At 58.7% G+C, this 22,194-nt stretch overlaps 2 protein-coding genes across 2 annotated transcripts; one reads left to right on the top strand and one right to left on the bottom strand.

Annotated features, from left to right (window-relative positions):
• Nucleotides 1-6,223: 6,223 nt before the first annotated feature.
• LOC310921003 (uncharacterized protein) lies at nucleotides 6,224-10,794 on the bottom strand. The gene is made up of 4 exons (XM_083881065.1): nucleotides 10,705-10,794; nucleotides 9,040-9,196; nucleotides 7,886-8,331; nucleotides 6,224-6,947 (listed from the first exon to the last, which is right to left on the bottom strand). Exons 2-4 carry the CDS (start codon nucleotides 9,152-9,154, stop codon nucleotides 6,789-6,791), a joined length of 720 nt encoding a protein of 239 aa, XP_083737191.1. The 5' UTR covers nucleotides 9,155-9,196; nucleotides 10,705-10,794; the 3' UTR covers nucleotides 6,224-6,788.
• Nucleotides 10,795-14,403: 3,609 nt separating this feature from the next.
• GALNT6 (polypeptide N-acetylgalactosaminyltransferase 6) lies at nucleotides 14,404-22,074 on the top strand. Its single transcript, XM_083881064.1, has 10 exons — nucleotides 14,404-14,906; nucleotides 15,965-16,137; nucleotides 17,708-17,857; nucleotides 17,936-18,170; nucleotides 19,145-19,262; nucleotides 19,363-19,563; nucleotides 20,034-20,165; nucleotides 21,368-21,469; nucleotides 21,568-21,720; nucleotides 21,872-22,074. The coding sequence occupies exons 1-10, from the start codon at nucleotides 14,419-14,421 to the stop codon at nucleotides 21,983-21,985; spliced, it is 1,866 nt and encodes a 621-aa protein (XP_083737190.1). The 5' UTR covers nucleotides 14,404-14,418; the 3' UTR covers nucleotides 21,986-22,074.
• The last annotated feature ends 120 nt before the right edge of the window (nucleotides 22,075-22,194 follow it).

Genomic DNA, 22,194 nt, shown 5'->3' with positions numbered 1-22,194 from the left:
TGCTCCCCCAAATCCCTGCTTTAACCGATAGGTGGAAAACCTTCAGGCCCAGTCACTGGTGAGTTTGATGAGGAAGAGGAGCAAACGTTCCCCTTGGGAATGAGCTGCTGGTCCCTGAGTACCAATTCCAGAGTTTACTGTTGCTCCTTCCCCGCCTTGTCCACGTTGCCCAGCAGCCGGATTTTCCTGCGCCAATGGCTTTTCCATCCTCTGATGACATTCCTCACCCCTCTCCTGCCTTTCCTAGCACCCTGCTCCCTCCAGAGCTGCCCAAAGGGACTAAACTCCAGCCTTGGAAAAGGCACAGGGTGAAAGGGCTCAATAAACCCCAATTAAAAATGGGAATTTTAATAAAATGGCGAATTTGAGCACACCTGTGGCAGTGGGAATAAACAGGGATTTGGGAGTGGCAGATTCAAACCTCACGTGGGTGACATAGGCAGTCTCTGTCTCTCCCAAAAAACATTTTGTCAAACTTCCCCTCCTGCACTGCAGGGAAACTCCAGCAGGATTTGGGGGAGTTTTCCCTCCATTGGGATGCAGAGCCCCAGCCGTGCTCCCTGGGATTGTCTCAGAAAGGGTCACTTTGTCACTGCCCTGGGGACCCTTGTGGGTCCCTCCCCATTCAGGACATTCCATTCCCCTCCATCCTCATGTCAGTCCCCGGTTTTGGGGGACTCCAGATGGATCAGGGGGTCACATTCCCCAGGACAAGGCGGCACCTTGTGTCCCTCAGCCTGAGACAAAAAAGGACAGAATCAGGATCCACAGTGCCAACCCAGGGATTATTTACAGCCACATTCCCCAAAACTCTGCCCACCTGGAGGGGAAGAACCCAGCTCTGTTTTATGGAAAACTCTGCGGAATGGGGTGAAAACACCACATCCTGCCAGGGGAAGGACAATCAGCGTTTGGGTGGACCTTAAACCCCAATTCCCAAAGAGCAGCTGAGGTACAAACTGTCAGGAAAAGAAACATCATGGGCAGGGCTGATTTCCACCCGAATTTCCTGCAGAAAGTCAGGGAATTCCAGGGAGGTCTCACTCTGGCACGAGCCTCATCCCTTGGGGGATCCTCATCAGCCAGGGCCAGTCCTGCCGCAGGACGGATCAGCCCCAGTTTTCCTCTTCTCGCTCTCCAGCCCTGCCTGACTTCCCGAGCTGAGCTAATCCGGCATCTCCATCCTCCAGACTGGCTTTAATGAGCTTTCACGAGCTCCCTCCGCGGCGCCGCCGGACTCAGAGGTCACCTGTCCGGAAAGGTGACCCGGGTGTAAAATGACCCGGCCGGGGAAGGCGACACCGAGGGCTGAGCAGGGAAAATCCCGCCGGGATCCAAGCTCGGAGCCCCACTGCCGGGTTATTAACCAGGATTGAAGCTCCAGGAGCTTAAGGAGGGGCAGGCGGGTCCATGGATGCTCCGACATCCCATCGCCCTTCCCTGGACACAGCAGAGTCCCCAAAATCACCCGGAGGTGACACTGAAGGAAACGGTCCCGCTTCAAACTGTCCCAGCCAGGCCACTCAGATGGACTGGGCGGGCTGGTTCCTCTGAGGAAATCCGGGGGGATTTAAGGACTTTGTGGAGCCGTGGGTTTGGGATGGGATGGAGCAGGAAGGAGGGATGGCTGCAAGGCACGAGTTATCCCAGGATACCTGGACGGCTCCCAACCTTCCCTCTCCATCCTCCTCCACTGCCAACAGCCTGGGAACCATCAAATCATCCAAACTGGGCTGGAAAGGGGATGCCGAGCTTGGCACCGCTCACTCTGGAGTTTCAGAGCAGCCAGAGTTGTTTTAATTTGGTGTTTTCCAAGGAAAAAAACTCAGCTTGGCTGCCTGGAAGTTGTTTTTTTGGGGGGAGGCTGAAAGGAATTGCTTCTAGGAATGAAATCAGGGATGGCTGGAGCAAAGCAGGAAAACACATTTCAATCCCCCTCTATGTAATGTGTCCTGTCCCCCTCTCCAAGTTCATATTTTTGTTGGGATTTTGTGTCCCTCAGAGGGATTTGGGGGGTTCTGCTTCAATTTCCCTGACTCCCTGCAACTCCTCAGGTTAGGAAAGAAAAACCCCTGCTCTGGGGATGTTTTGGGGGAATTGAAGATGAGGAAAAGCTCCAAGCAGAGGGTCAGGACCATCCCTGAGCCCTCTTGGTCCCCAGCCCAGGGCACGCCAGGGGAGGCCAACGGCAGCACTGGGAGGACTGATGTCACTCACCTCACCCGTGGTGTAATCAATAATTAATTAACAACTGACCCACTGTTCTTATGGGATGAGGGCACCAGGGGGTACCTGGGGGCTGCTGAGGTGGCAGAGCAGAGAAACCCCCCCGACCCCTCTCCATCCCCCTCCTGCTGGACAAAGCCATCATCCCCGGAGTCCCCTGGACTGTGTTACCCCCAGGGACCCCTCGGGCTCCCGGGCCAGGGTCTAAACTGGGATTGGGACTGGACCCAGCTGGAAATGGGGAAGGGGACAGCCCCAAAATGGGGCTGGGGAGGGACACGCTGGTCACGGCCGAGCATCACCAGGACACGGCGGTCATCAGTGCAGGGCCGACAGAAACTCCGCTCACGCCGTAATTTCCGGGCAGATTAATTAATTCCCAACGTCTCATTAATTAATTCCCCGCCTGTTGTGGTCACCCAGAGCAGCTCCGGCCGGTCCCACGGGCAGGGGGGGACAGGGACAAGGACACGCTGAAAGGGGAGGGGACACCCAGGTGCCTCCTGCGCCCCTCCCGCCCCGGGCACGGGCTGGGGACACAACACCTGAGCCCCCCGGGTGACAGTGACGGGGTGACGATGGCGGGGACAGTGGTCTTTGTCCCCTCTCCAAAGGGCCGATCGCGGGGGGGAGGGCAGGAGGGAGGGGAGGCACATCCAGGTGCAGAGGAGGACACGGGGGGCGCCCAGCGGGGACCCCCCAGCGGGCACCACGCAGGTGCCCTTCCCCCCCTCTTCCCCTCCCTCCTGCCCCCACCTTGAGCGCCCCCCGCCCGCCCCCTTTGCCCCCCCATTTCCGAGGCCGGGCTCCCCCTCGCAGAGCCCCGGCACGCCCTGCACACTGCCGGCCCCCCAGTTCACGGACACCTCCCGCCGCTCCGCTGCCCTTCACCCCATTCCGCACCCCCCTGGGCCCCCCCGGCAGATCCCTCCCTTCCCCCCCCTCGGTCGGAAATGCCGCAGTGAAGCAGGCGCGGAGCATCCTCCGGCCGCACCGGGGGGACCGGGCATCCCCCCCGCCGCCCTCCCCACCTGGTAACTGAGGATCCCATCGGGCTCGTTGCTGCCGGCGGGCATGGCTGGGCCGGGGGCCCGGGCACCCCCCCGGGGTGGGGGCCGCCGCCGGCTGCAGCCCCGGTGCCGCTCACACCGGCTCCAGCATCGCCCGGCGCCGGGGCCAAACCCCGCCCAGGGCCGGCGGCAGGGGGAGGAGGAGGAGGATGGCGGGGGGAGGAGGCAGGGCCGGGGGAGGGGGGGCGATGCCAGGCGGGTTTCCTTGGGCAGCGCCCCCGGCCCCCCCAGCGCCCCCCGCCAGCATCGCGCTGAGCCCCTCGGCCTTGGAAATCGCCCCTGATGTCCCCCAGCATCGCCCCCACCTTCCCTCCAGCACCTGCCCTCAGCCGACCCCCAGCCCCCCCGATTCCCCGCAGCTTCATCCCCCCCCCCCTTTCCCCTCGGCATTTCAGTGCCCTCCCGTCCAGAATCACCCCCAGCGTCCTCCTGATCCCCCCCAGGATCCTCCTGATTCCCCCCGGATCCTCCTGATCGCCCCCAGTCTGACCCCGATTCCCCCCTCACTCCATCCCCGCCCACCCCCATCCCCTCTGGCATTTCAGTGCCCCCTCCGGAGCCCCTCGCCCACCCTCCGGCCCCCTCAGCACCATCCTGATCCCCCCGGCATCCCCTGACTCTGCTTCAGCTCCATCCCTTCATCCCCCCGAGCCTCACCCCACACCCACCCCAGTGTCACCCTCAAACCCCCTCAGACCCCCCCCAGCCCTTCTCAGACCCCCCAGCCCCTCTCCAGCTCCCTCCAGCAGCACCCCCGATTACCCCACTCCACCCCAGCATCACCTTCAACACTATCCTGACCCACACCCCCCCCCCCAGCTCATTCTCATCCCCTGAAGAATCCCCCAAACCCCAAACCCCCCCCTCAGCCCCCCGTGTCCCCTCCCGGCCTCCTCCACCATCTCCCTCCCCCTTTTCCCCCCAGCTGAGGCCAAACCCGGCCCTTTGCTCCCCAAAAATCCCCTTGTCCCGGCAGGAAAGGCTCAGAAATTTGGGAGGGTTGAGCTGTCACCTAAAACCCTTCAAAAAATTACATTTGGAAGTCACTGAATTGCTCGGAAATGAACTTTTTTTTTTTATCCCATTTTCCAGTCTCTGCCTCCTCAAGCTCATGTCCAAACACAACAGGATCACGGAACATCTCCCTTTCCTTAATGAGGGATGAAAATCGAGGGTCAGTTATTAATTAACAGAGGCATTAATGACTCCCATCCTCACTGGTGGCACAGATGGGCTCCTGCTGCAGGTGGGGGGAGAGATGATCCCCCCCCCCATTCCTCATTTCTGATGACAATTCCCAGGAGATCTGGGACAAGTCAGAGAGTTTTTCCTTGAGAAATGCAATTCCTGGGTGGGAAATTTCCCTTTTTTCCTCACTCTCCCATTAAAGACATGAAATCCTGCCCTGCCCCACCCTCACTTCTTTTGTCTCCTCTGAAAATGTGGCCCCAAAGGAGCTGGATGTTGGACTTTGGGGGTGTTTGGGCACAGATTAGTGCCCAGATCTCGGTGTCAGGACACCCCCAGCACCTGGGCAGCCCCTTCCCCCTCCCTCAGCCCAGACCCTGAATTGGAAACTCTCAAAAATGAACATTTTCCACCCAAAATCCCATTTCCAGCTGCATTTTTGCTGCCGTGGTCTCCCCAGGAGTGTCATCACCCGTTCTATCCCTGCTTGAAAAACAGGAGTGGGACACCCTCATCCCCGAGTTCCCCTGGCACTGGCATCACCCAATCCTGATTTCCCAACTTCTCCTGACGGGAATCTGCCCTCACCCGGCTCCTGCCTTTCCCAAAACAACTCCCACCCACCTGGAGCCCAAGCTGGCCCCACCAACCACAGCCCACCCACGGGCCCCACCAGCACCCTGCAATTAAAGTTATTTCGGAGCCAGAGCCACCTTCCTGCCCTGGAAAGGGCTGGACCCAGAAAGGAATCTCCGTGTCCCTGCCAGGGGGGGATTAATTATCCCACAGCTAAAAAAGCCCTTGAGACAGGCCAGGTTTGTGGAGCTCCCACTGCTCACCCTCCCATCTCACCAGGGATGGAAGATCAGCACAAAATCCCCTCGTGGCTCACCCCAAATGCTCTCAGGGGGATTTTCCACAGCGCTTTGGGCATTGCAGAGCTGCACCTGCCCCACGCCAGGGCTCAGCTCATTTTGACTCTTGACAAAAACCATCTGTGCTCCTGCTTTGGGAATTCAATTTCCCGGGCAAGGAGAGTCCTGCTGGATTTCTACCTCCAGGCAGCTGCAGAGATTTGGTGCCAATCAATGGGAATAAATTGATGAGGTGCTCACTCCAGCTTTGGGTCTGCAGCTCCCAGGGACAGGAGGGTTTCTCCCCTAAGGAGAGCATAAAACCCTGTCAAATAATCCCAGTTAATTTGAGGAGCCACAGGAGGAATCTTGGAGCAGGAGATGGTGGTGGGAAAGTTTGTTGTGGTGTGGAGAAAACCTGGAGAAAATCCCAGTAAAACCCTAAGAAAATCCCAGTAAAACCCATTTTCAGTAAAATAAAGGCTGGTTCTACCCAGGGCTGGAAGCAGCTCCAACATCCACACGGATGGAGAATCCAAGGTCAAAGCTGCTGACCCAGAGAAAGAAGTTACAGGATTTGTCTTGGGACCCTGGGGACACACAGAGGTTTGTCATGAATAAATCCATTAATGTGACTCTGTTTTGGGGAAGAAACTTCACTCCTGACTTATCTGTGCTGCCAAAGAGGAGATGTTGGAGCTGGAGATGCCAATTATTCTCAATCCCTGGGATTACAGGAGAACCTGCCTCTCCATTTCAACACAAGTTTCCTCAAACAGGAGATGCCAAATCCACTTTGGGGAGAAACTTGCAAAATAAAAAAGCCTGAGATGAGATTTTTCCAAAAGAAAAAAAAAAAAGGGATTTGGAGCTGATGCTTTGTGCCTCAATTTCCCCACTGCTGCAGTGAATTCCTTTGGGAAACACATTGGATACCACTGATGGAAGTGCTAGAAAACACTCAAATTACTGTTAATGAATTAAAATAATTTTTAGTGACTCCAGAAACCTTGAAGATTCTCCCACCCAACCTTCCAAAATCCCAGGAAAAGCCAGTGTACCTTCCCAAACATCCCTAACTATTTATGGAAGATTCATTTCCACTCAGTCAAAGGCAAATTTTGAGAAATTCCTTTTTCCCAGGAATTGCAGCTCTCCCTCACACCTCCAGACCCCGGGACTGGATTGGCTCCAACATCCACGGAGATCAATAACCCCAAACACACCCGGGGTGATCCAAATCTGGGAGCTCATTCCACGTGGAGAAGGAATATGGAAACTGCTCCCAGTCCAAAGCAGCAGCAGGATCCCAGAGTCCACATCAGCCACAGAACCAATCCCAGGGCTGGAGGAGTCCTTCGAGGCCATCAGCTCCAAATTGGGAACGTCCAGAGTCTGCCCCGTGGGGTCAAGGTGCAAATCCAGGGATTTCCCATTGGGAAGACAAGTCCTACTCCAGATGGGCCAGAAGGTGGTTCAAACATTCCGTGTGTCCTGCTGACTCCGAGGGGAAAATCCCCTGGCACAGGTGACAGGGCAGGGCAGCCCCGTGGGTGGGGCCGGTCCCGGGGGTCTCCTCCTCCAGCGCCCAGCCCGGGGTCCAGCAGCTCTGCCAGGAAAAGAGGGATTTGGGGACACAGAGACCCCCAGGAGTGCCCTGGGCCAGCCCCCAAAACCTGACTCCACCTCTTTGTGCCCAGAAAGGGCTGGGCTGGAGCTTGGGGGAGCTCGAGCTGTCCCTCAACTCATCCTCCATAAATCCCACTGGACAATCCCTTGTCCGTGTGTCTCCAGAGACTCCCCCAGTGCTTCCCACGAGCCAAACCAGGAGGAAAATTGGCTTTGAGCAGCAAACCGGAGCACGTTTGTCACCTGTCCCTGTGCCATTGTCACTGGAGTGCTGATGGGGCCCCAAGGGGACCCTGACACGGCCCCACTGCCCCCTTCTCCTTTAAAAACTCCCAAAATCAGGAGTAATCCCTGGGAATACCCAGCCCCTGAAGCCACGAAAGAATTTTTAAGGGCTTCATTTAGGAAAAGGAATGAAAGAAAATGGGTTTGGCATCCCAGGGACCCTGGGTGGGAAAGGCAGGACTGGGGTGAAGGTTCACCAGGAGGACTGAGGGGCCAGAGCTCAGGGAGGTCTGCAGGAATCCTTTCAGAATTATGGGAGTCATTTGGAATGATTTGGAAATACATTTTGGGGTGTGGAGGTCAAAGAGAAGGAGAGAAATACTTTGGAACTGTTTAAATGGAAGATTCAAAGGAGGTTGAGGGAACTTTTCCCCCAGCTGACTCCTCCAAGGGCTGCTCAAAGCCTCCATGAGGATCCCGGGAGGGATGTCCTGGCTGGACAGACAGACCTCAGGGGCTTCCCTGTCCCCAATTCCCTGGGGACCACAAAACTGAGTGCCCAGAGATTTTTAATGAACTAACCCCACTGTGGCACACTCCCCGTGTGTCCAGGGCTGATGGAGAGGAAGGTGAAGTGTCCCTGATGCTGTAACTCCAGCATGGCCCAAATTCCCCACCAGCCTCCCAAATTACCTTCACAGGCCCTCGGATCTCCACCAGAGCCTCCCCAGGCAGAGCCACGTCCCTGGGAGCATCTTCCTTCCCAAGGGCTTCCGGGGCTTCATAGAGATCCAGGAGATTTGGGAAGGAGCCCCCAGGCCCTGGATTTAGTGTCTCCAGCTCCCCAGGGCTGCAGGGAGCTCCTCCTCCTTCCCAGGGGACAGGGAGGACCCAGGTTCTCATCCAGGTGGGCACATCCCCCTCAGGGCTGCCAAAAGCTGCGGCTCCTCCTGTTCCAATGCCATCCCCAGGGCTCGGGGAGACGCTGGTGGTGGCCTGGGGCTGTTCCATGGGCTGCTCCAGGTGGGATGTGGAGGATGTCAGAGCCCCTGGGTGGTTTTGGCTGCTCTCAGGTGACGTTTGCCTGTCCCCTGTCACCACGTCCTCCGTGCACTGGATGGGCAGCAGCTCTGGGGTGTCTTTGGGAGAGAGCAGAGGGGTCATCCCTGGGAACTCCAAAGGGTTTTCTACCTTTCCATTGCTCTGTTTTTCATTGCTCCATTCTGTTGGGCTTGGGGAACCCCTGGGCTGGCAGAGCTCACCTGTCCCCTACAGAGCCTGGGCCAGCAGAGAAAGGAAACTGAGGACAACCAGGGAGGGCTGGGGGTTGGAGGAGCATCAGCTCCCTCAGGAGCCCAGGACATCCCTGTGTCCCCAAACTCCAGGATCAGCCCAGGAAAGGCTGTGGTTTGAGCCCTGGAAGGACACAGGTGGAAAGGAGGGACCTCCAGGGCAGGGTGGCTGCAGTTTCCCAGCACAGCTTTGTCCAAACCGATCCCTCCTGGCCACAAAATTCCCATTTTAGGGTTGGGAAAATGGCACCTGACCCCCTGGGAGTGATGTGAGTGTTTGTGGCAGGGAGAGGAGAGTACAGAGAGGGGGAACCCTTGGAAAACCAGAAGGTTTCTGGGTGTTTCGTGGGCTGCAGATCCTCCCCCACCCTCTCCAGGGGATGCTCCCAGGACCAGGAGTGTCCCTGAGCAGTGACACCCAAAAACCACAATGGGCTCAGGGCACATTCCTGCTCCAAGCCCCTTCACCTCACCTGAGGAACTTCCCGAGGGCACTGGAATAAAGGTGGGAGTGACCCAAATGTTCACTCTGGGGACCCCGCAGGCCCCACTCACCCGGGACTGGTGGCCCCTTCCTGGCCCTCAGCCTCTGGAGGAGCCTCCCCTGCTCCGAGCACAGCTCCTGCAGCCTGGCCACCTCCTCCCAGAGCTGCAGGAGCACCTCTTCCATCTGTGCCACACCTGGGCAGGGCAGAGGACAGGGAACAACCACCTGGAACAGCAATAATAATGACATTAATAATGACATTAATAATCACCCGCTGATAACTGGTGTTGTCCAAAGGCAGGGAGGAGCTGCCAGGGTCACCCCGAGCTGGTGGGATGGGGAGGATCAGGTCCTGCAGGTGCCTCAAGGCCCCAGGTGCTGCATTCTCAGTTCTCTCATAATTTATACAGAAAAGAAAGAGAAAAGGGAAGAGGTTCTTCCTCAGAGAAGCCGAGCTGAGTTTCTTCACCTCTCCCCCACAGCTTTCACGAGCTCCAAAAAACCCATTTAGTAAAAGAAAAATCTACCTGGAAAAAGTTGTGTTTTCAACTCGATACCAAAGGATCGAATTTTCTGGGCATGAGAGCAAAAAACTCCCTACTACAAACCCATCCAAGGAATGATGTCCATGGGTGGGGACACAATTCCCTTTTTTTTAGCTGCTCAGCCCCTTCTCCTCCCAAAAATACCCCAGGAAGCACCACCCAGCTCAGAGCCACTCAGCATCAATTAACCAAATATTGGCGCTATGGAGGGAAATTGTATTGCCCACACTTGTCCCCTCTTTAGCAGCTGTATTATGGATTAAACTTCCCAGTTTTCCCATCTCGCACCAATCATTACCGGGCGAAAAGATAATAAATAAACGCAAAGCTGGGCACAAATCTACAAACCATCTGCAAAGGGGGATCTGAAAGGTTCGTGCGATCTTAATGAGCAGAGATATGCAAATGAGCCTGGCTTCCTGTCAGCTCCTCCAGGTTTGCTGCCGCTCAGCGCTGGAAGTTTCAGCTCAGCGTTAAATTTAAGCTCTGGCTCAGATTAGGGGTTTGGCTGGAGGGTTGGATGGAGCCGCCTCCGGCGCTGTGGATTCCCGGGGAGGGATGAAGGGCAGAAATCCCGAAGGAAATGCTCCTGGAGCGAGGGAAACCTCCGAGGCGATGGTAAGGTTTGCTCCCAGCGCAGGGGGTTGCGGCGCTGGCCCCACACCCAGGGGTAACCTCTCCCCAGTTTTGGCTCTTTGGGATCCTCTGCTCCTTCAAACCTTAGAAGTAAACATTTTTCACCTCCCTCAAGGCAGCCAACTCCACCTCTAATTCAAGATTTGTTTTGCCTGAGAGTTGTCTATGAGGACGCTAATTAATTATTAATTGGAGCGTGACACGGCGCCGCCGCTCCCTAACACGCCTGTACAGATTTTGTTATGGATTTCGTTCCAGCCCTGCTGGGGTTTTTCGGGTCCCGGCTCCTCCTCATTTCCCCCAGACTCGGTGCCACCAGGACGAAGCTGCGGGAGATTTTTTTCACGTCCCAAAAAAAGCCTCTCCCAAAGTCCAATTAAAAGCAGCGAGTCGGGAACACAAAACTCCCGTTTTCGGGCTGGGCAGGGCGGCTGCGAGGGGCAGAACCCGGCGGGGGAAACGGGGCGGGTTCGGGGCACCCCAAATCCCATCCCCACGACCCAGCCCGGCCTGGACCCCAAACCCCTGGTATTTCCCCCCAAAGTGACCTACCGTGGTGGGGGCCGAGCTGGGCCGGGCCGGGGCCGCGGTGACGGGCTGAGAGCGGCGGCCCCAACGCCGAGCGGATTGCGGGGAGGGAATTTCCCCTCCGGCTTCGGGGCGAAGAACGAAACCTCCGACGCAGGAAACGAAAAGGGCGAGAGCGGCGGCTCCGAGGTGAACTCGAAAAAGCCGCGGGGAGGGAGATGGAGGCCCCGGGGGGCGCGTGGGGGCCGAGGGGTGGCTCCAGTCGGTGCCTCAGTTTCCCCTCACACCTCATTCCAGCTCATTAGCGCTTTATTTTGGGGCTGATGGGTGTTTGTGCCCCGGAGACCCGATCTCCTGTAAACCAGTTAATATTCCAGCTAATATCCCAATAATCCCGATTAATCCTCGCTCTGCTCCAGCTCAAATCTCCCAAATCCTCCGCGCAGCGCCGGAGCCAAAGGAAAATCCTCGGCTGGGTGATGGAACCCGCCCGGGCCCGTCCCTCCGGGGCTTTTCCCGCGGCCATCCTGCTTCCCCCAGCACGCCCAGTGCCAGGCGCTTGCTGGTCCCAGCACTCGTGGGGTCCCAATGTCCCCGGTGCCAGTCCCTTACTGGTCCCAGCATACCTGGGCTCACACCTGTGACCTCCACTGGTCCCTGAGGTTCCCAGTGTCCCCAGTGCCAGTCCCTTACTGGTCCCTGTCACAGCACCTCCGTTTCAGGCGCCGGGCGGGGGGCGGCTCCAGGACGCGGCGTTTTCCCCTGACAGGACCCTCTAGGACCCGGCGTTTGTCCCGGGCCAGGCGGGTTTAGGGCCGCGGCCCCGCCCCGTGCACCTGCCCCGGGGGGCGGGGAAAGGGAACAGGTAGCGCAGGTGCCCCGCCCCACCCGGACGCACCTGCGGCCCCGCAGCCGCCGTGGAGCCGGTGAGAGGGGAGGTGATGGGGGTCCCTCTGCTGTAAGCGGCTCTGGGGGTCCCAGTGCCGAGCTCTTGCCGGGGAAAGGGGGCCCCGGGGTCCCGGTGCGCAGCCCCCGCTCCAGGGAAAGGGGGGCCGCTGGTTCCGGGGTCGTGGTGCGGCGCCCCCCTCTGCGGTAAGGGGGTCTGGGGGCCCCGCTGTGAAGTCCCTGCCTCAGGGGACGGGGTTTGGGGGTGCCGGGGGTCCCAGTGCGGGGCTCCCCACCGCGGTAAGGGGGTCCGGAGGTCCCGGTGTGGACTCCCCCCCACGGAAAGGGAGAAAGGGCGTTCCCGGTGAGGAGGGGCAGCAGGGTGGTCCCGGTGAGGGGCCCTCCTGGGGGTGTGGCGCTCGGGGGTCCCGCTGCAGAGGCCGTTCCGTGGAAGGGGGTTCAGGTGGTCCCGGCTGGGGCGGGGGGGTCCGGATGGAGCCCCCGGAGGAGCCCAGCGGCTCCAGGGGCTGTGGCAGTTCCGAGCAGGGCGGTGGGAGGACCCGGGCCCCGTCACCCCCCAGGGCCCCCGGCAGGGAGGGGACCCTCACACACCCCCCGGCTCCGGCCGGTCCCATCCCGCGCCCCGGGACCCCCTGGGCTCATCCCGAGCGATGACAGCAGCACCTGGACGGGGGAGCCCGGCAGGATCCATTTCCTGTGAGCTCCCATCCCTCGCTGTCCCCAGCACATCCAGCTCCTCCCGTCGGAGCTGAATCCCCCCGGGAACAATCCCGCTTTCCCCCGCTCCCCGCTCCCGGCTTCTCCCGGCCCTGCCCCTCCCGGTGTCACCGTGACTCGCTGCCACGTGGAGCCGGCGGCCACCTCACCCGAGGCGGTGTCACTGTCACTCCACTTGTATTTCATTTATTTTCCTTTTTCTCCTCCACGACTTTATCTCTGTTTCTGCCTCTTCCCACCATCCCTCCCTCCCACACCTCGGGGATGCGCCTCGAATTCCCACCGAGCCCCTTTTCCCCTTTCTCTGCCCCCAGCAGGCTCCGCTGCTCATTCTGATGTTGTTTTCCCGGGGTGCAGGGCCAGCCCCGTCGCCACGCGGGATTTTCGGGATGAGATGGAGCAGGATCCAGCCGGGAGTTTGCAGGGCAGGTGGAGGAGAGTGAAGATGCACCAGGAGCTGAGGCTGGAGCTCTGTGCCAAACCCACCCCACTCTTTCGAGGGGGGGGTATTTTTATTTGTATTTTTGGCCCTTTTGGGGAAGGGAGTGAGGAGAGGGTTGGGGTTTTAGCGACAGCTCCTGTGCACGACCTGTGCCCCCCCTGCACAGCGGAGTGTCCCCTCTGGGGTTAATTAGCACCGACACCTGACGAGCTTCGTTAGCAACGTGGCAGGAAGGAAGCTCAGGGAGTTGTGGAGTTGATGGAAACGTTTTGGGTTTTTTTCCCCAAAAATCGGTTTCTTTTCCCTCTTCCTCCTTTGTACAGCAGCGCCGTGCAATGAAATCCTCGGTGCTCGGGGGCCGCACCGCTCAGCTCGGCTTCGGGCAGGAAACACGAGGGGATTGATGTTTTTTCCCCAATTCTGCGCTGGATTTTTCCCCAATTTTCCGTGCTGGATGGGCCGGCCGCCCTTGGCAGTGAAGCGTGGTCCAGCTTTGATCCCGCGGCGCTCAAAGGGGGACCCCGGGACCCTCCTCCTCCTCCGCAGCCCAAACTTCCTCGCCCTTGAAGTTGTGGCAGGTGCCCTTCCCCGCCCCATTTCCAAGAGAATGAAAAGAAAAGGGGAAAAAGGACTCGAGGGAGGGGGGGGGACCCCGAAGTGGAGGAGGAGGAGGAGGAGATGGCGGTGAATGGATCCCGCCGGGCTCGTCCATGCTCCGGCGGCCGCGGCTCACAAAGAGGAGCCGCGGGAAGGGTGAGGGCGGTGGGAGCCCAGAGCCTCCCACGGATCCCGGGGCAAGTTCGGAGCTGCCGCCGAGCTCTGGTGGCCGCGGCACCGGACACCGAACCTGCTGCTCTGACTCAGCCGAACCCGGAGCGCTGCGGGGTCTGTTCGAGTTTTCCTTCGCAGGCAGGAAAATGCCCAGGAAAAAGGCGCTTTTTTTTCCCAGCGGCCAAAAATATTTTGGCGAATTTTTAGCTCTGTTTTAACTTCGGCGTGCAAGGGGCAGTGACGGGGGGAGGCTGCAGCCTCCGGATCAGTCCCAGAAGAAACTTTTGGGGGGTCCCGTGTGTGGCGGTGGGGGGTGACACATCCTCTGGCATTTATTAATCCGCACTTTTCCTGGTGTTTTAATTTTGGGATGGATTTAGGGGCTGGAAGGGCCGGGGGGGAATGAATTTTACAGGTGTCGCTTGAACCAAACTTTATATTAATATATTGCTAATATTATTTTGCTATATTAATGCATTACCAAAATTGTATTGCAATATTGATGTGTTAATATGTCACTAATATTACTTTGCTTTGTCAATGTATTAATGTATTATATTGCGATTGCATTATTCTGTTATTGTTATTAACCTGGTCTAGTGGGAGGGTCCCTGCCCTGGCAGGGGGCTGGACTGGATGATCTTTAAGGTCCTTAAGAAAAGCATTCCATGACTTGATTATAGTTTTATATATCCTGATTTAGGTGCAGTATTAATTTATTGTAAATATTATATATCTTCAGTACGGTATTTCTATCTTGACATCAAGGGGATGCACTCAGGGCACCTCCAGCCCGGGAATTCACCGCAGGTGTTCCTCCTTCCCCCAGGTCACTGGAGCAAAGCAGCCCATCGTGATGCACCCTGAGCCCCCACACTCCTGAATCCTCCAGCAACCCCACAATGAGGCTGTTCCGCCGCCGCTACAGCCCCTTGAAGGTGGCCTTGGCGGGCGCCGTCTTCGTCCTCTTCCTCTTCATCCTGCAGAAGGACGTGGGCAGCAAGGAGCCGGGCGAGGAGCCGTGGCTGCGGAACATCGTGCAGGGCAAGGGCCAGGTGCTGGACCTGATGCTGGGCGCCGTGCGGGACCTGCGGGACTCGATGCCGCGGCTGCAGATCGGGGCCCCGGAGCCGCCGCCGGAGCCGCTGCCCAGCGCCCGCTCCTGCCTGCCCGGCGCCTACACCGCGGCCGAGCTGCGGCCGCTGATGGAGAGGCCCCCGCAGGACCCCGCCAGCCCCGGCGCCGACGGAAAAGCCTTCAAGAAGGACCGCTGGACGCCCGAGGAGACCAAGGAGAAGGAGCGGGGTTATGAGAAGCATTGCTTCAACGCCTTCGCCAGCGACCGCATCTCCCTGCAGCGGGCGCTGGGCCCCGACAGCCGCCCCCCGGAGTGAGAGCCGGGCCACAGCCCAGCGGGGCCGCTCCGCCCTTAAAAACGGCCGCTTAACTCCCTTAAAAATGGCCACTAATTCCCTTTAAAAAGGCCATTTAACTCCGCTAAAAATGGCCACTCATTCCCCTAAAAATGGCCACTCATTCCCCTAAAAATGGCCACTTAACTCCCCTAAAAATGGCCACTTAACTCCCTTAAAAATGGCCACTGACTCCCCTAAAAATGGCCACTCATTCCCCTAAAAATGGCCACTCATTCCCCTAAAAAAGGCCACTTAACTCCCCTAAAAATGGCCACTTAACTCCCTTAAAAATGGCCACTGACTCCCCTAAAAATGGCCACTGACTCCCCTAAAAATGGCCACTTACTCCCTTAAATGTGAGAGGAAGTTAAAGCAGATTGGGGCCAGGGTGTCACCCAGCACTGGCAAGGGATGGAATGGAGACAGAGCTGGGAAAAAAGAAAAATTATTATTTCTCCCTAATTTTGGCCCCTTGGGGGCGGGTTTAATAGCAACAGGCTCTTTGTGTCTCCCTGTACCTGCTTGGTGGCTCCGGCCCCTCCTCGCCTTCCCCTCCCCTCCCTCCTTTATCCCGGCGGCTCCAGCGGTCAGACTTTTTCTTTTCTTAGCCGAGTGGAACAGCCTCGGACCCCGCTGGGGTCGGGGGGAGGGAAACGGGGAAACTCCAGAGATTTCCCCGCCTGCCCTCGGCCAGGGGCTGCCGGATTAAAGCCCTGCCCGCACGGGGGGGTGGGAAGGGGGAGACACGGGGGGAATTCGGGATGGAAAAAGCCTTGAAAGGGATGGAGGAATCCAGCCCCCCGCGCCGGCGGGCGATTATCCGTGCTTAGCAGGTGTAGCAGTGACAAAGGGGGGACACGGAGGCCGGGAACGGGACTCACTCAACCAAAATCAATAGGAATCAAAGCAGGGATGAGTCCAGAGGGGCCAGAGCTGCTCTCCCGCTGTGGGATTTGGCGGGGGGGGGGGACGGATATCAGGAGGTCACTCCAGTCGTGTCTCCCCCTTCACCTCCCCCCCGTTCTGTCCCCAGGTGCATTGACCAGAAGTTCAAGCGCTGCCCTCCCCTCCCCACCACCAGCGTGGTCATCGTGTTCCACAACGAGGCCTGGTCCACCCTGCTCAGGACAGTCTACAGCGTCCTGCACTCGTCCCCGGCCCGGCTGCTCCGCGAGGTCATCCTGGTGGACGATGCCAGCACGGACGGTGGGCGGGGGACACGGGGGGCAGAGGGGTGCAGGGACCACGGTGGGATGTGGGGCAGAGGGATGCAGGGACCACGGTGGGATGTGGGGCAGAGGGATGCAGGAGCTGTGATGGGAGGTGGCTCAGAGGGATGCAGGAGCCCTGATGGAAAGCAGGAGCCAGAGGGATGCAGGGTCAGAGGGGTGCTGGAGCCATGTGGGATGTGGGTGCCAGAGGGAGGTAGGACAAGCTGTGGTGGGATGCAGGAGCCACAGGGAGCTGTGGGGGAGTGGTGAGGGGATTTGGGGGCTAGAGGGAGGCAGGATCCATGGCAGGATGTGGGATCAGGAGGATGCAGGAGCCCTGGCAGGATGCAGGGGATGCCAAGCCCCTCTCCAAGCCTGGAGGCAGCAGCTTTGAGGCGCTGGGAGAAGCAGCTGATGCTCCCAGCACCCCAGGATCTCCCAACAGCCATTTCACATCCACTCCACGGCACCCCTGGGATTTTCCCTTCCCCAGCACCGCTGTTAACTCAGCCCTGGGGACAAGCCAGGTGCCCCACAAACCTCCACCCTCAGCCAGCTGCAACCCTGGTTAATTAGCACCCAGAACTAATTAATGTGGGGTTCAGTGTCAGGGCACTGGGAGGAGTGGACTCTGCCCTTGTCCCAGATAAATTCTCCCTTTCCACCCACGGGCTCCCAAGGAGCAGGAACCTTACAGTGCCCCAGGGCTTCAATGCCCCAGAACTCGACTCCCACTGTGGCTGGACATGGCTTGGACTCAGATCCCCTTCCCAGGACGGTTTTCTGAGAGTTCCAGCTCTCACTTGGCCATTCCCAGCTCCTAGCTTGGCTGCATCTGCCAAGAAATCCCAGGTTCTTCTGGTGACCCCGTGTCTGCTGTCCCTTCCCTCAGTAACAACTCGGTCCTGGTGACACTTCAAGCACAGGGATGTAACCTCTTCACCCTGTCAGTCTCCAGCCCCTCTCCAGAGAGGGATTAGGCAGGAGGGGGCTTAGACCCTTATAAAAGTCATTTTCTTTAGCTGAAGATACATTTGGGTTTGGGGCAAAGGCTCAGGTGCCCCTGAACCCAAACCTGAGCAGGGGGGGATGAGCAGCAGGGGATGGGATGGGGTGGGGTGGGATTGGATGGGATAGGGTGGGATGGGATAGGGTGGGGTGTAGCACTGCATGGCTTCAGTGAACATCATGAACATCATGGAGGTACAGCCTCTCCATGGCAGGGAAATGGACAAAACCAGTCTCTATTTTGTTAAGCACAAGAGTCCATTTTATTCCCACCCCTGGAGCAGGGGAGGGAGGAGAAGGCAGAAAAGGCAGAGAGAGTGAGCAGGGGCAGGGTGGTGGGGTTTTATCAGGTATTGCAGGGAAAGAGTCTTAGGGTTTGGGTCAAGGGAGGACATAACATAAGGAGAGTAAGATCAGATTTCAGCTTCTTCAAAATGGGAGGATTCCACAGTGGGGGGGGATGGGATGGGATGGGATGGGATGGGGGCAGCAGGATGGGTTGGTGGGATGCAGGGACCAGCCTCTCTGATGGATCCAGATGCTCTCCCTGCCCGCAGAGTACCTGAAGGAGGAGCTGGATCGCTACGTGGAGCAGCTGCAGATCGTGCGCGTGGTGCGGCAGCGGGAGCGCAAGGGGCTCATCACGGCGCGGCTGCTGGGGGCCAGCGTGGCCAGCGGGGAGGTGCTGACCTTCCTGGACGCCCACTGTGAGTGTCCCCCATGACACCTGTGTGTGCCCCCAGTGCTGTGAGTGGCGCTGGCCCCAACCCTGCCCCGTGTCCCAGGCGAGTGTTTCCACGGCTGGCTGGAGCCGCTCCTGTCCCGCATCGCCGAGGAGCCCACGGCCGTGGTGAGCCCCGACATCGCCACCATCGACCTCAACACCTTCGAGTTCTCCAAGCCTGTCCAGAACGGGAAGCAGCACAGCCGGGGCAATTTCGACTGGAGCCTGACTTTCGGCTGGGAGGTCATTCCTGCACGGGAGAGGCAGCGCAGGAAGGATGAGACCTTCCCCATCAAGTAAGCCCAGCACGGGGCTCTTTATGCAGCTGTGTTTGCTCTTTTTTTCCAACAAATCAGTGTTTTTCTTGGCTTTGGTGCCCCGGGCAGGCAGTGGTGTCCCTTCCCGGGATTCTCCCTGGGATTCTTGGCGTGGGGGATCCCAGGGAGTTTGTGCCTGGCCATGGTCAGAGCTGTGGGGGTGGTGAGGACAAACCTCTCCTGGGGCTTGGGGAACATGGGGACACAATGGATCTTGGAATCACCTCTGGCTGCCTCTCACTCCAGCAGTTGCCCATTAAGGATTTAATTGCTGTCTGTACCTTCTCACTCTGGGATACCCAGGTCCCCCCACACAGAACAAGTCACCTGTGGATCAGGCTGCACTAAAATCCCTCTTTTTATCCCTCTGTTTTACACGCCCAGAGAGCCTGAGTGGCTTTCCCACCTCTCCGCTGGTGCCCCAGGATAAGCCGGGTGCTCCCACTGGGAGACACCGGACACCCCTCCTGGCCCCGTCCCCACCCCTGCCGCGGGGCTGGCTTTGTGCACGGGTCACCTGGGAGACGCTCCTGTCCCAATAAAGGCCCCTTTCACCTCCAGCCGGGCACTTGGCTCCCGGCCGTGCCTCGTCTCCAGCAGCTCAGCGAATCCTTGGGGTTTATTATTTTTCCTGAATAAAAGCGAGGTTCTGTTCCAGCCTCAGATAGAAAAGATTAGGGAGGAGGGATTGGGGCACCAAGCTCCAACCTCCCCCTCTTTTTGGAGAATGGATTTTGGTAACAATATCCTCTTTTCACTTTGAATCCAGCCAGCAGCGAGGCCCCTCTGTGTCATGCTGTCACCTCTGTCCCGTCCCAGCAGCTGGGCCCAGCCTGTCCCCCAAAGCCACCACAGCTGGATGTGGGGGGATTCTGATTTTGGGGCTGTGATGTCCCAAAACTCAGATTTCTGCTCTTTTTATTTGCATTTCACCCCTCCTTTGCCCCCTGCAGGTCCCCGACCTTCGCAGGTGGCCTCTTTGCCATCTCCAGGTCCTACTTCGAGCACATCGGCTCCTACGACGACCAGATGGAGATTTGGGGGGGTGAGAACGTGGAGATGTCCTTCAGGGTAAGGACGGGGGGTCACCTTCAAAGGGCACCTCCAGGGAGCTCCCTGCTGGGGGGCCTGGGGGCTGGACCCCCCCACCTCAGGTGTGGCTTCCCCGCAGGTGTGGCAGTGCGGGGGACAGGTCGAGATCATCCCCTGCTCCGTCGTGGGCCACGTGTTCCGCTCCAAGAGCCCCCACACCTTCCCCAAGGGCACCCAGGTGATCTCCCGGAACCAGGTGCGCCTGGCCGAGGTCTGGATGGATGATTACAAGGAGATCTTCTACCGCCGGAACCAGCAGGCCTCCCAGATGGCCAGAGAGGTACTGGGCACGCTGCGGGGGGCTGCTGGTCTTGCTGGGGGGGCTGGTCCTGCTGGAGGGGCTGGTCCTGCAGGGAGCTCCACCTGGGCGGGGTCTGGGAAACCACACACAGGTGGACAGAAGTAAACAAACACCTTTTGTTTTTATTTCCCCCTCTGGCCAGAGTATATTTCCTAGCAGGAAAATGTCATGTTTTATGAATTTTAGTTTTGCTTGTTTGTTGGGTGGTTTGTGGGTTTTTTAACAACACAAAAACTTTGTGTCAAAATATCTCCATGTTCTTGGTGGAGCCTGTGGGTACCTGTCAGGTGATCCCTCCCAATTGTCTTGGTGCTGGTCACACCATGAGGATTGATGACAAAGCTGGGGTGACTCCCAGCTCCGAGCCTCGGCTCAGAAATGGTTTTTTGGGGATTTTCCCCACTGTTTTCTGAAGTGAGTTTAATTTTCTGCCATGACTTCATCGACAGAAGACGTTTGGTGACATCACAGAGCGGCGCAGGCTGCGGGAGCGGCTGCACTGCAAGAACTTCACCTGGTACCTGCAGAACGTCTACCCCGAGATGTTTGTGCCCGACCTGACCCCGACATTCTACGGAGCAGTGAGTGTGGGATGGCTGAGCACTCACGGGGCTTGGCCCTGGGCTGGGAATAGAAAACAGGGGAAGTGCCCCGAGGCTGGGGGGTTTGCATTAAACTGGGGGGGGAGAGGGGTTGGTGCTGTCACATCTGTCACCTCATCTGTCACTGTGTCTGTCACTGCTCACTGTGTCTGCCTGTCACCTCATTGTCACCAGCTGGTGGGGTCAGTTTGGGCTCCAGCTAAGCTGGGATCCAGCAGAGCTGATTTTGGGTGAGTTCCAGGGTGGGGAACCCACAGGGATGTGGATTTGGGTTAAACTCAAGGGAAAAGCTGAAAACTTCCTTGAGCCCCAAACACCATCCTGGCACAGGGAGGGCTGGAAACTGAGCTAGGGGTGGGATGTGGAGCTCCAGCTCCATCCCAAAAGAATCTGGGGATGGGCAGGATGCAGGACCTCATCTCCAGCCACCCATCCACAGGGAAGTGGAGACAGGCAGGATGTGGAGGGCTGGCTGTGTCCCTGAGGGAGCTGAGGACAGCAAGACGTGGAGCTCTGGCTCTGGCTGCATCCCCAGGGAACTGAGGACAGGCAGCATGAGGGGCTCCGGCTCCATCCCTAAGGATGGAGCTGCCAGAAAAGCCCTTTCTCTCAAACTGAGTCTCCCCTCCTCAGCCAGGGGGATGTGACAGCATCTGGCACGGCCAGGTGACGGCCCAGTGACAGCCAGGTGACACCTGGGCTGAGTGCTGGGTGCTGGCTCCCATCCAGCTTTTAACTCACGTTTATTTCCTGAAACCTCAGCCCGGGCACCTTTCCCTTTGCTCCGTGTGCCGGGGGCGGTGACTCAGGCATTCCTCGTGTCCTGGAAAGGACACGGGACCCGGACTCGGTGCTCTGTGCTGGGATTGTGTTTGTACAGCGATATCCCAGAGCCCTGCACGGCCAAACCCTGGGCAGGTCCTACCCTGGCTCCTCCGAGCCCTTCTTTCCTCTGCTCTCCCCACCTTTTTCCTCACTCCTGCTCCTTTTCCCCCTGCCCGGTCTCTTTTCCCTCTCTTTCCCTCTCTCCTCACCACCATTCCCCTTGCCTTTCCCTGCCCTTTCCCCTCCATCTCTTTTTCCCCTTTTTTCCCTCTCCTTTCTCTCATTTTTCTCCCCGCTCTTTTTCCCACCATCGCCTCTTTTCCCCTCCCAACACCTCTCTTCCCCCCACGCCACAGATCAAAAACGAGGGCACCAAGAGCTGCCTGGACGTTGGGGAGAACAACCACGGCGGGAAACCTCTCATCATGTACCCCTGCCACGGGCTGGGGGGCAACCAGGTGCGCCCCTCAAACCACCCCCACCATTTCCCCCTCTGCCCCCCGGGGCTGAGCTCCCGGGGCGCGGCAGTGACGGCCCCGCTTGGCTCTTCCCGCAGTACTTTGAGTACACGAGCCAGCGGGAGCTGCGCCACAACATCGGCAAGGAGCTTTGCCTGCGGGCGGGCGCGGGCGCGGCCGAGCTGGGCGAGTGCCAGTTCCGAGGGAAGCCCGGCCGCGTCCCTGCCAGCGAGGAGTGGGACCTGGCGCAGGTGAGGAGACCCCTCTGCCCCGGGAACCGCCCCGGGCACGGCGGTATCGTGCCTGTCACGGTGCTGCTTCTCCTCCGGGCTGTTTCCCCTCGGTCCCGCCCCGCGTCCGCCCCGCGGTCCCTCGTTGATCGCTTGGGTTGTTTCTCGGCAGAACCGGCTGATCAAGAACCTGGCCTCGGGGCTGTGTCTGACGGCCCGCGGGAAGCACCCGGCGCTGGTTCCCTGTGACCTGACGGACCCGCACCAGCTCTGGTCCTTCACCTAACGGGGAGCGGAGCCCCCGGCCACGCTCAGGAAACCAGGATCAAAAAAAACTTCCTTGTTCGCTTTAATTTAAGAAGTGAAAGCCTTAAATATGCTGCATTTCGTGGTTGCCTTGAACCGAATCCCGAAGCTTTGGGGGCCGGGCTGTGCCGGGGGCGGCCCCACAGGCGGGGACGCTCCTGCCGAGGCTCCTCGGGAGCCGCTGCTCGT

Source organism: Zosterops lateralis (genome assembly GCF_965231275.1).
Source record: "Zosterops lateralis genome assembly, chromosome: 32".
Classification (NCBI taxonomy): domain Eukaryota; kingdom Metazoa; phylum Chordata; class Aves; order Passeriformes; family Zosteropidae; genus Zosterops; species Zosterops lateralis.
This window is presented reverse-complemented; position numbering and strand designations above follow the sequence as displayed.

What these genes read in the sequence shown, in the direction of transcription:
- LOC310921003 (XM_083881065.1), bottom strand. Translation starts at nt 9,154, where the DNA reads ATGGAAGAGGTGCTCCTGCAGCTCTGGGAGGAGGTGGCCAGGCTGCAG. An exon ending in GAAGGGGCCACCAGTCCCGG is followed by an intron (nt 8,332 to 9,039) that starts GTGAGTGGGGCC and finishes TCTCTCCCAAAG; the next exon opens with ACACCCCAGAGCTGCTGCCC. An exon ending in AGATCCGAGGGCCTGTGAAG is followed by an intron (nt 6,948 to 7,885) that starts GTAATTTGGGAG and finishes TTTTCCTGGCAG; the next exon opens with AGCTGCTGGACCCCGGGCTG.
- GALNT6 (XM_083881064.1), top strand. Translation starts at nt 14,419, where the DNA reads ATGAGGCTGTTCCGCCGCCGCTACAGCCCCTTGAAGGTGGCCTTGGCG. An exon ending in CCCCGACATTCTACGGAGCA is followed by an intron (nt 20,166 to 21,367) that starts GTGAGTGTGGGA and finishes CCCACGCCACAG; the next exon opens with ATCAAAAACGAGGGCACCAA. An exon ending in ACGGGCTGGGGGGCAACCAG is followed by an intron (nt 21,470 to 21,567) that starts GTGCGCCCCTCA and finishes CTCTTCCCGCAG; the next exon opens with TACTTTGAGTACACGAGCCA.